Source organism: Erithacus rubecula (assembly GCF_903797595.1).
Source record: "Erithacus rubecula genome assembly, chromosome: 16".
NCBI classification, from domain to species: domain Eukaryota; kingdom Metazoa; phylum Chordata; class Aves; order Passeriformes; family Muscicapidae; genus Erithacus; species Erithacus rubecula.
In genome coordinates, this window is record NC_136668.1 from 7,203,020 (window position 1) to 7,215,541 (window position 12,522).

The following is a 12,522-nucleotide window of genomic DNA, read 5'->3' on the forward strand; positions in this document are numbered from 1 at the left end:
TCAGGAATACAGAAACGATGAAGGAAGCAATTGAGTTGTTCTGTCAAATCTTCTTGTCTGAATGTATTTGTAAGTAGCTGTGTGATCCACTGTCAGTACTAAATGTTAACTTTCACTATGAGGTGTACATACAGTTACAAAGTAAAGAGTGAATTTAGAGCTTGGCTTCTCAGATATTTGATTAAAAAACACATATTCCTAGTATATTATTGATCAGACTGAATGTAATTTGAATAGTATAATACTGAATATAACAAGCACATACAAACACTCCCAGGAAGATGATGTTCTCTTCTCTTGTTCTGATATCATTGCTCAGCATTCTTTGTGGTATTGATCATGTCTACATAGCAGGCACATTGTCTAGTTCTGTAACTGCTCTAACACAGTCGTATTCAATCACATCTTTCCAGTATTCAGAAACTTTTTAAATTAGAAAATTGTTCTTGATACTCATTCCCTTTTTTGTTGGTATTATCCTTTTCTCAGCTTTCTGCTGTATTCTCCAATCATCTTAGAGACTTCTTATGACCTGCAGTGATTTGTCTCATTTTTATTTCTGATCCTCTTCAGTATGTTTTATAAATGTTGTGTGTGCTCAAGGTATTATTGCAGTTTTGAGGTGTGGCAGCTCGCTGGACTGTGGCACCACAGTTCATGGTTATTGTGAACTTCCTGGGTGACATTTCTGTTAAATCTTCCACTCTTTCTGAGGAGGAAGCAAGGTCTTACTGGTCTCATGTATGTTATGCACTTGAACACTGAAATAAAAAAGGGGGTGTACATATGAAAACTTCTTGGTATATGGATGTGGTCCTAGTCCTTTTTAACAGTGTGATTTAGTATTTTAGGTAACATGAAAATTGACACTAGTCAGTTTATTACAGGCTGATTGTGAGATAGATCTACTCAGATGGGTAATTCTGGTCCCATCACAAGATACTTCAGAAGCTGAAACAATGGTACAATATTTGCCCATTTATACATCTCTTATTTCTTCTCTAGGAGCACGAATCTGAAGGTGGGAGAACCCCACTAATGAAGGCTGCACGAGCTGGTCACTTATGCACCGTGCAATTCCTTATTAGCAAAGGTAAATGCTAGTTTGCATAACTAATTAAGAAACTAAAAATGCCACTTTACAATGCCTCATGTTTGTGATCCATACTCAGAATTATTCTGGTTATGTGTATATGAGCATTTGTTGAACTCCTAAGGGTTTTTTTAATTTAATGTAGTTTATGATAGAATGAATATTTTGCTGGTTACTTTTCCTGCTCTGTTGTATAGATTAATTTGAAGTACAGCAGATATTTTCAGTTTCTTGAAAAAAGCACTTCCTCCTTCATAAAAGCACATCAAGTACTGTCTGAAACAGTAGCAACTGCACCACAGTGATGCTGCTCAGAGCTCAGAGTGAACATTTGGAATTGTGCTTCTTACACCATGTGTTCCCTTACTTAACACTTACAAGCCCACTGTTGCTGTTGCAACTGCCTTGTCTTTACAAGGTGAGGAGGAGGATGTGTAGAAGTCAGTCACTTAGTCAAAATCCCTTTTGCTCTTTCCCTAGAAGTGTGTAGGAGGTAATTGGATTACAGGAGTAAAATTCGTCTCTGTTCCACAAAATACCATACTTGTTGATACTTTCTTCTAGCAAGAATTTCTTTGTGCCTAATTCTAAGCTCATCTCTTACTAGGTGCCAATGTGAACAGGGCTACAGCCAACAATGATCACACAGTGGTGTCCCTGGCCTGTGCTGGAGGTCACCTGGCCGTGGTTGAGCTTCTCCTGGCTCACGGAGCAGATCCCACTCATCGGCTCAAGGTATTCACCTGCAGCTGTCATGTTTCATAGGTTCTGAAAGAACCACCTGGCTGATTTATGAAATAGTACATTTAAGTCATAGAATTGTATCTTATATGGGATTGCTACACGGGGGAGCAAAACTCATCTTGTGGTTTTTGTTTCCAAAATCTCATTTCAGGATGGCTCAACAATGCTCATTGAAGCTGCCAAGGGAGGACACACAAATGTTGTTTCCTACTTGCTGGATTACCCAAACAATGTTCTGTCAGTTCCTGCAGCAGACTTGTCCCAGCTTACACCTCCATCTCAGGATCAGTCTCAGGTAAGGCATGAGGAGTTTTTTTAAACAGCACCATCAGTGTTGGGAAGAAACACTTGCATAGTAATTAATTTCAAAATGAACGTAGGTAGTGGAAGAATTGTTAAAAACTCTGCTCATATGAGAATGATAGAGAGTGAGAGAATTGGTTGATGCTACCTGCAGAGACCCGAAGAACACATGACCTTTGTTCCCTTTTCTGGTCCCTGGACAGGATAGTCCCAAACCTAGGATTTCAAAAGGATGTTGCTTTCTTTCCTGCATTTGCTTGGTATTTTGGTTCATCAGTTCTAAACACCCCTCACATGGTGTTAGTGATTCTGTTTGTTATAGAAAAGAAAATGTATTGTGTAAATTCAGAATTCTACAGTTTGAAGAGGCAGCTCCAGGGGAGTTAGCTGATCAAAAGCCTAGAGGAATAAACCCTTTTCCAGCCAACACAGCCTGGGATCTTGCACAGAGTAGCACAGTTAACTTTCACATATACCCAGCAAAAAAGCAAGGGTCATACCAAGAGGTAGCATAGAATACACAGTTGAGAAGAGTTGCTGTAGTTCTGTACCTTTGTACTAACACTTGAAGATCTGGTGTGCCAGAAGGTATTTTTACCTGAGTGTGTGTCTGTGCCTTTGTTTCAAGGTCCCCCGTGTCCCGGTGCATACACTCGCTATGGTTGTACCTCCCCAGGAGCCTGACAGGACCCCTCAAGAGAACTCCCCACCTCTCTTGGGAGTGGTGAAAGGTCAGTATGTAGCCACTCAGAGAATATATGTGGTTTGGAAATGGATAGAATGGGGACCATTTTATTAGAGCTTATGCATAGTGTAGTGAATTCCATTAGTTCTTGAACACTTCTAATGAAGTATAACTTAAAGCTATTTTATATAGTTCATAGTTTTTTTCTTATTTTCTTGCATTCTACAGTATAGCAACACTGGTTGTTTTAACCTTATTGCGCTTATTCTCATTTATTAGAATTATGTTTATTCCATTTTTTTGTGGAAGAAAATACTTGTGGTAACTGCAATAGTGCAGACAGGTAAAAGCATTCAGGTACTCTAGGTGTGGTGTTCACTTTTGAATACTGTCCATTGGTCTTCTAGAATAGTTGCAGCTGTTATCCATGAACTTGATGCACTAATTTTTTCTGTTCCATCAGTAGAAATGCAAACACGTTGACATTATAAAATACCAGTGCAGATCTATTTACAGGAGAGTTTCTGTTGTATTAGTAATAGTTCTCTTGCAATTAATCATAACATCAGTTTTTGCTTTGAACATGGTCAAACTGATTGGTTAAAACTCCTTGCAGATATTAAATTGCAAGTAGGGAGTTTGTTTCCAGCTGTGGATTCTGTAACAAAAGCTTCCTATCTGCTAAGTCACCTCAGAAACAGAAACAGATTCTCAAGTGCAAAGTTACAAACTGCAGCTCCTAATGATCTTCAGTTTTGGATGGGGATCTTAAGCATTACAGTATCCAGAGCTCTGATGGCTGGATCTGCTTGAATCCTTTGTTTGAGGAAGCACTGAGTACTTCTAGAGCAAACCAACAAACATAAACCCCTTAGGGGCACAAATAAAGAGGGAAAAGCATCATGTACCTGCTGGTGTCTGAATGTGCAGCTGTGCCCCTTTCCATGCATATGCCATGTGTGTGACCTTTCAGATGCACTTGGTGTCTCAGTTTCTTAGGATGTGAAACATTTGATATTTTGGATTTCAGAAAAAATGAATACCAAACAGATGAAAAGAATATACAACTTCTGGTTCAAATAACCCACCAGAAAGCTACATACCAGCATGTGTGCCCTTCCAGTTCAATGCCTGTTAACACTGCAGAGTGGGAGTGTTCTGGGTGCACGTTTTGTGGTGCATGGGAATCAGTAAGGGATTAGCTGATGCTGAGTCAGAAGACTGAAGTTAAAAGCTAAAAGTTTTGTTTTATTTAATCCAAATATGAAAAGCAAATAATTGACTGTAGATTAGGAAACAGCTGTCATTACTAACACCTCATTGCCAATGTCAGTACATCCTTAAGTGTGTTTTTTTCAATTCTGTGATGTTGGGACTGGCACAGGGAGATCTCATTGTTCACAGGGGTTCAGGACATGCTTCATGCATGTCAGCAAAACTCATCTGTGCTGTGTTGCAGGAGATGCAGCAATCCCAAATGTGTCATCAGGCTGATGAAGCATTCCCCAAAACTGTGCAAAGTTCTTGCATCTCTTAGATCTTTAGGGGGAAATGGTATTTTTGTGCTAAATGCTGTGTGCTCATTGCAGTGCAGAGTTGGTGTGCTATGCTGAACTGCCATTAGTGACTTGTTACACACATGTGGCTTTAATTCACCAGATTTCACTAAACTTCTTGGAGAGGAGGGGCAATAGAGGGGATGTATTGAGGTGTTTATTATTCCTGAGGCAGGAGAGCAGTCAGGTTCTTGCATAACAAAATTGTTTATCTGGGGCAGAACAATTACTTGCCTTCAATTATAAGTAGCCCCTGAGTTTTTGTATGAGCTGTGAACTAATGAGGGGCAGGAGAGAAGTACCTTGCCTCATTAACTTTAGCACAATAAGATTTTTTGATATACCTGTTCAAGTTTTGCAAGAAATGCAATAGTGACAATTTGTTTCCTGAAGACTTCTTGGCAAGTCAGATGGAAAATTTGAACACATTTAAGTATTCTTATTAAAATTCAGATATGACATGAGGTGTTTTGAGAGGAATTTATGGTCTAAATTGGAATTGTATTATTATTCTTCAGTAAAGCATGGAAACACATGGGTTCATTACCATTAGAATAATTGCTTTGGCAGAGGATTTCATATTGATGTTTAGCAACTGAAAAGAGAAACATTTCAGAGGTAACAGTGGATCTAGAGAGGCTTAGATAAAGGTGACCCACCAAGACAGTAACTTGGAAAGAACTAAAGAAAAATCAGGTGAAAAAAGGAGCAGAATTAGTTATGGGATTGAGCCGACCTCAGCTCCTACTTGCTTAGGAAGGATTGTTCTCAATGCATTCCATTTCACATGTGCATGTTGTATCCATGTAAAAGAAATCCCAGCTCTTTTTCCTTCCATGGGGAGAGGCAGGAGATCCCTTCCTTGGTGGATTCTGCCCTTGCTGAACAGGACAGCTTTGCTCAGCAGCAGCTGTGGTGCAGCAGCTCAGCACAAAGAGGTTTTTGGGTACAAAACCCCAGTATGCTGTTTGCACAGGCCCAAGGGTCTGTCCAATGCAGCTCCACATGGCCCTGCACCTGCTACCCTGGGAGAGGGGCTTGGAGCCCAGCCCAATGCAATGCTGCTGGTTTTCTTAGGAAACTGGCTGTTGATAATCCCCTCTACTTTGTAAATGCAAGTGGATGGTTCCTGCAGAGCCTTGAGCAATGTGCACAGAGCACGGTCTAGATTCTCATCAAACATGCTGGGACAGCAAGGGATGCTCAGGGAGCCTGTGGAAAACAGCAGGGCTGTTTTCTTAGTCAAAATGTTTTTACTAACATCAGGTGTTTCTAAACGTGTCAAAGTTCAAAGTAATCTGGTTTTGGAGAATGATGTATCAGGTTTTCAGTAAATTTTTCTGCAGATTTGTTTTACTTCATACTTACTCTGAAATTATGCTTACAAATGAACTCATTGGCCTAAAGTGAGTACTTAAAACCTGTCAACGTGCTGTCATTACACTTTTCTAGTGTCATTTTTAAGTGGGCAGGAACTTGCAGTAATTCTCATTTGGGGTGCAGGGTTTTTTTTAGAATTACACAAGACCAAATAGACTTATTCAGGTGAAAGCTGCCCACATTTGCCTTTGGTCCCTGTGAAGGAGACCAGAGCTCCCCTGAAGTTGTGGTACTTTTGGAATCTCTAAGCTTTCTCAGATATTCAACATATGCTATTTCCTGGATCCCCATGCTAAATCTAACAATCTGATGGCATGGAGAAGGGGAAGAAAAACAATGTAACTTCAATAGATACAAATTCAATAACTATTTTTACTCTGATATCTGACTTCTATGCCTGATACTCAGTGTTATATCCCAGCAGAGATCTTATGCATTGTGTGGTTTAATAAAAATAGGGGCCAAGTTAACAGTAAAACTAGGAAGTTAAATGACTTTCATGAAGGTAAAAACATTAATAAGGCAAATTGATATTCCTGCTTTTCCAGTTTTTGCATTCTGATTTTTACCAGATTTTTCTACTGCACAGTCCCCGCTGCCTGTTCATGGTTTAAAGTGCTTCAATATCTTCTGATCAACTCTTGCCATTTCCTCCTGGAAACTTCCTGTCTGAGTCAGCAACTAGCCCAGATATCTGGGATGGGTTCCCAAGGGAGATTTCACCATCCATGTCTCCTGACTTCTGAACTCTACTAACACTTTCTTTGTAGGCTTAAAGTCTTTTTTTTTCTGCAAATCCTCAGCAGTGCAGACAGGTGATTTGACACCCAGACACGTGTAGGTCCCCAGGAGCACAAATGTATAACAATCTTTTCATGGTGGTTTGTGAAATTCTGCTCCTTTGAAGCTTCAGTCACCTGCTTGCCACCAACTAATTCAATTACATTTTAGCAGTTTTCCAATTACATACCATGAACCCACCAGAGGAAACTTGGGAAGAAGACTTAAGATTGGAAAGAAACTCAAATTTTTGAATGGCTGAAAATGGAGTTCAGCTTGGCTTGGTTTCAGCTGTGTAGCCATTGCCTGTTTGATAGCATTGAACCTATTCCCTGCAATTTTCCATAGAAACAGCTGCAGGAGTGATAAAGACTGGCAAAATGACTCCATGGTTCCAGGAGGGATACTGTGAACATACTCAAACTCATCATTCAGCCTTCTACCAATTAACCTCTTCTTTATAAAGAAGAATTCAGTATATATGAAAAATCATGCATCAGATGAATTTGTTTGGGAAATGTAGGCTTATTTTTTTTTCCAAATTAGCGAGATTATGTAATATTGTACTTTGCATTTGTGTGTGTATGGAGCAAATGATTGTTTCTCCAGATCCTTAGAGATGAGTTTCTTACTAATACAAATAATAGTTCAACACAGAATTTTTATGAAAATTCAGTATTAAGTTCATTTTGTTTATGTTGGTAAGGCTGGTGAGTTTTAATTGCAGGCTGCAAATTGAACTCTCAGCTTCTGAGTGAAATCAGATTTACAAAAAGAAATCTCAAGTGCAAGAACAATGGACAAGGAATTCTGTTATAGAGCACACAAATGACATGGTGATTCACACAGATTTATGTAACAGGGTCTCCAGCATAGAAGATGTATTTGAATATACAAATGTGTATCACACAGCTGACTTTTTTGTTACTGTGATTTTTTTTTTTTTTTGCTGGAAAAAATGTTTTGGACTTTACTATTTGGATTTCAATCCACTTTTTTTTTTTTTCATTTGACAATGACAGTAGAAATTAAGGAGATATAAAGTATAGTACAACTGAAAGGCATATAAATTAGTTCTTTCCTGGGAGAAGTGACATCCTATGGATTATAAATCAGAGCTAGAAGAGCAACTTCCTTGAGAATCATAACCACTCATGAGGAAATACGGTATCAGACTTGTTTGTTGGCAGCAAGTGTATAAATACCAAAGAAGAAAAATTAAATTAGAAGAACTCAATTGCTTGAGAAAGCCACCTGAGGACTACAACTGAAAGATATCTTCCAAGTTTTTGCTCACAGTGTTTAGGGACTTTAAATGTTATTTGCAGTCAGAAGCATTAAAACCTGGTCATAGTGTCCTCTCTGCATGTTACTGCCTGCTCAAGAGACCAGGAGTAATGCCTGGAAGAGGCTCATGGGGGTGAGAGGGCTGTTACAACAGATCTGTGGGAGATGATCTTAAATGTATAGGAGAAGTACAGGAAATTTCCATAGCAAACAGCTGTCACTTCCTGCAGAGAAGTGGATGGGAAGCTGTGTTTGGGCAGAGTAGGTCTTAGCCTGAATCATAAATGCTGCTCAGAAACCTGGCTGAAGATCTGTGCATGCTCTGCAGGAGTTGTGGTGAAGGCTGAGTTGGACAAGGTAGGGACCAGAACTTGTAGGAATGTGGAAATGCAAATAAAAGAGCAGTTGGTGATAGTGTTCACAAAATAATTGGGGAATCAGTCCCTTCTTTACTCTGTGTCTTTTCCTAGCATGCCCAGAACCACTGGGTTTCCTGATCTTTTTTTTCCCTGTAATCATGATACTGGGTGGCAGGTGGCATCTGTGTAGCAACACCTGGATTTCAGTCATCTTCTAAATAAATTCTTATAGACTTCTAAGTCTAAATAACTTACTTTCACATTAAACAAGTCTTCTGAAAGTCATGAAAATAGTTGCTTTAGAGGCCAGATTGACAGCTTAATGTTTCTAGGTGGAATTTGGTAGTAGGTTGATTGTGTAGATGACTGATGCTGCCCCCAGAAAATAAATGTACAAAATAAAATTTTAAAAAAGGTTGACATGATTAAGATCTGGCCTGTGATTTGATTCTTAAATCTTATTGTATTTATGTATTTCAAAAGTGAAAGTGTAAAGCGTGTGTTCATAATTATGTACTAAAATGGGAATGGTATTTTTCAGGATATTGTAATATAGAGGAGATTTGGATAAACCAGGAAATGCTACTTTTTATATCCAATATTTGCATATTAGCTTCTCCACCTCTGGTTTGACCTGATTGTTTTGGTGAACATGTCAGGTTTAGCAGATCTTTCTTCCTACCGCTTGTCCTCTCCCAGTATCTCCAGTTGCAGGTTGCAAGTGTTTCCTGGCATAGAAAGGGTGATTTTGAACCTGGAAAGTGGCCCTGCTATCTAATTAGCATCTGATTAATGTAAATTTCTGTACCTTTTCTGGAACTTGAGAGCCCAGCTGGTCTCCTAGCACCTGTCTTCAGAAACTGTGCCACCTTTCTGTGATGATTCCTGGTTGGGGCTGCTCTCTGAGCACAGCTGTGGCTCCTCAGCCCAGCTCTCCAGGTGGGGTTGTGCTCCTGCTTTTTCCTTCATCATGTGCTCCTGGAAAAGCTTTCCCATGGCAGGCTTGTTTTCTCCCCAGCTCAGACTTAATTGATAAGGACAACATTGATACTTTATTCTTGGGAGGTTCCTTGTACTGCAGTTTTCCTTCCTAGAGTGATAGGTGTCCAGAGCTGCTGGTTTTGGGAATGCCTTGTGTGAGGATGGGAATGAAAGTCACAGGAACCTTGGGGGTGACATTAAGCAGAGCAGGGCAGAGGGTTCTCATCTCAGCTGAAGGCAGGGTTCATTTGCAGTTTGGTTTCTGTAACTACAGAGCACAGCTTAGTTTCAAAACAATGATATAGACAAACCTTTCAGAGATTTTTTTGGTGAGTGCAAATCTATTTCTCAAGAGTGGTCTCAAAAACCTGTAAATTATACTTGTTAAAATTAAAGGATAACCCCAGAGTGCATGACAAAGCCAAAGAGGCCATGGGTTAGAGCAAGCTCAGGCTGAAGAGCCACAGGCAGCAGAGAGCCAGGAATGGCTGAACTTCCCCAAATTCCTCACTGTCTGTTTAGAATTGGCTGGGGACTCACTTATGGTTCAGAGGCAAAGTAACAGCAGTGGTGGGGAGAGGTGCTCAGCTGGAGCTGCTGACCTGCACAGAGGATGGAGCTGCAGGAGGAGCATCCTGAAGGGAGGCTCCAGGGGCTTTGGGATGCTGGGCTGTCTCCTGGGCTTGTCAAAGGGTGGCTATGGGATTCTGGGCTGTTCCCTGGGATTAGCAGAATTCATGTTCTTCCTCATATAATTAGATCTGGTTTGCTTTCCCAGAAGTGTGCTGAAGGTATGCAGTACAGAGTTGGTTCAATTCTATTTTCATATTTATTCTTTCTCTTTATAAGGGAAAAATCTCATGTTTGTGTGGTTTGCAATTAGTTCCTCCAAAAAGGATTTGTTTCAAAGTGAGGTGTATGTGACTCTTGTTTTGACAGCAATGCAAAGTGAAGTTTTTTGTGAATTAATGTATTGGTGAAGGATGGCCCAGGGAGAAATAAATCTGTGTTTCAGGAAACTTAATCCTTCCAGGGCTGGTGGCTGATCCACAACTCAGTTCTTGCATCCAGACTTCCACTTAATTGTGTAATGTTTAGGTAACTTTATTAAACCATGGCTCAAACTGTACATCATTTTAGTTCCCCTTTTAAAGATTAATTATGTGAGTTTGCTTTGTAAAACTTCAAGTTTTCCTTCTTTTTCTATTTTTTTTTTTTTTTTTTTTTTTTTTGGAAGGCTTTATATATCAGTGTTTGGGTAAAGCAAAGGAGTATTAGTGTAAAAAATTATTTAATCAGGCTAAAACCTTTCACAATTTTAATTAAAGTTCTGACATTGAAGTAATAATTAAAATTTCAGCACTTAATAGATTCCTTTCAGTAAGATGTGACTAGAGTTTCCCAGATGTGGCTCTTGGGAAAGCAGTCATGGGTTGCTTGAAGACAGTCAGCAATTGGGACAGGGCTGCCCAGGTTTGGTGGGCCTTTGGTGAAGGTTATTTGTAAAGTCTTTTTAATGAACAGAATTGTTCATTTGTTACTGGAAGAGGAAGTGAGCAAGTTGTTAGTTTGGTCCCAGAATTTTTTAAAAGGTGCTAAAACTTCACACTCCATTTGAAAGCACTAAGTTTGCAGTGGCAGGATTCTGCTTATAATGTGAATGTTTGGAGAAATCCTAATTCAAAGTATCATCTTACTGTCAGGTTAGTCTGCTCTCAACCATAGAGTCTTTCTGCTCCTAAACTTTCTGTTGGAAGTCAGCCTCTGGAAAATACTCTTACTTTAAGCTCTGCAGCACATAGAGAAGAACTTTGGGAACTCAGTAAATCATGTAAATTGCCTTGCTGTTCTTGCTGATTCCCCTTCCTAAGTGCATTGTCACCTATGTCAGAAATTGTCAAAGTTCCTTGTAACATTAACATAGCTGTGCTCAAAGGGATATGAGGATCAAATATTGAAAATTCCATCTATCTGCTTTGTCCTTTCTTGTCTTAACAAGAAGTGTAGGGTTTGCCTTTCTATGCTTTGACAGATGTGCAGTGTTAGTTGTAAAGATTTTTTTTATTTTTTTTTATTATCATTATTTTTGGTGGGTGAGAGGGGAGGTTTGGGGTATCTTCAGCATGGCATTTTTTCAAACATTTTTCATGTGCTTAGGTGCATCCAAGCAGAAGTCAAGTTCCCTGCAGGTAGCAGATAAGGACCTACTGCCACCTTTTCACCCATACCAGCCTTTGGAATGCATAGTAGAAGAGACTGAAGGCAAGCTGAATGAACTTGGACAGAGAATTAGTGCTATTGAAAAAGCACAACTTAAATCATTGGAATTAATTCAAGGTGAACCTTTAAATAAAGATAAGATTGAAGAACTTAAAAAGAACAGAGAAGAACAAGTACAGAAGAAGAAGAAAATATTGAAGGAGCTGCAGAAGGTGGAAAGGCAGTTGCAGATGAAAACCCAACAGCAGTTTACCAAAGAATATTTGGAGACCAAAGGTCAGACAGACACACCACCTGCCCTGCAGCAGCAGTGCTCACTTACAGGGGTCTTCCCAGAAGTGGAAGCTGATAAGGGTCTGCCAGAGGATAACTTTTCAGGGTTACCTCAGGTTGACACAATCTTGTCTAAAGATGATGAGCAACACCAGTCTCCACCACCTGCTGAACAAATAGAGTTTGTCCCTATCCAGCCTTTGCCAGCACCGCAATGTAATTTTTCTGGTAACTTAGGTTATAATGGGACAGAGTCTCTTGAACTTCAGAAAGCATTAGGGAATCAGCAGAATGTAGGACAGCAGCAGCAAATTGCTGGGCAGGGGCTCTTAGTTCAAGAACCAGACGGATTAATGGTTGCCACTCCAGCACAGACGCTTACCGACACTCTTGATGACCTAATAGCAGGTGGGTTAAGAAATATACCTATTTTTGCATTAATTTGTGTGCTCAGTTTCCCTCTCTCTCCTTCCCTCCAAATACGTCTTGGGGTTTTCCAGTTTGGGAATACTTGCTTGAGAATAAAGTTCCTGATTAGTGCTATTAATTCTAACAGTGACTTCCAATTCTAACATGATACTTTTAAAAATCTTTTGTTTCCAAAGTGCAAAACTTCCTGTACTGGACACCTATTTTAGCCCCTTTGGCCTCATCTTTTTCTGTGCTTCTTTAAAAAGCCTCATCATGAGTAATTAGTAGTGCCCATTAGGAAACCCAAAAACATGACAGATTTATATCTTCTGTAGAATTTTCTGTGCAGGCTTATCAGTGACTTTCTTCAATGTGGTAGCCATCTCTAGAAAGAGCCAAATTGTTGTCACTTTTATGGACAAACACGTCCCTCTCCTTGCTCTCCGTGCA

At 39.7% G+C, this 12,522-nt stretch overlaps 1 protein-coding gene across 19 annotated transcripts in view; it reads left to right on the forward strand.

Annotated features, from left to right (window-relative positions):
- The window catches only part of LOC306808682 (ankyrin repeat and KH domain-containing protein 1-like), a 98,726-nt gene that overhangs the window by 51,808 nt on the left and 34,396 nt on the right, over nucleotides 1-12,522 (forward strand). For 18 of the 19 annotated variants that reach the window (XM_079319481.1, XM_079319488.1, XM_079319471.1 and 15 more), the window contains exons 11-15: nucleotides 1,006-1,093; nucleotides 1,701-1,828; nucleotides 1,989-2,132; nucleotides 2,769-2,871; nucleotides 11,326-12,069. In XM_079319481.1, coding sequence (XP_079175607.1) covers nucleotides 1,006-1,093; nucleotides 1,701-1,828; nucleotides 1,989-2,132; nucleotides 2,769-2,871; nucleotides 11,326-12,069 — 1,207 coding nt within the window. The remainder of the gene's footprint in view (nucleotides 1-1,005; nucleotides 1,094-1,700; nucleotides 1,829-1,988; nucleotides 2,133-2,768; nucleotides 2,872-11,325; nucleotides 12,070-12,522) is intronic. The other variant, XM_079319480.1, reaches the window with a different exon arrangement.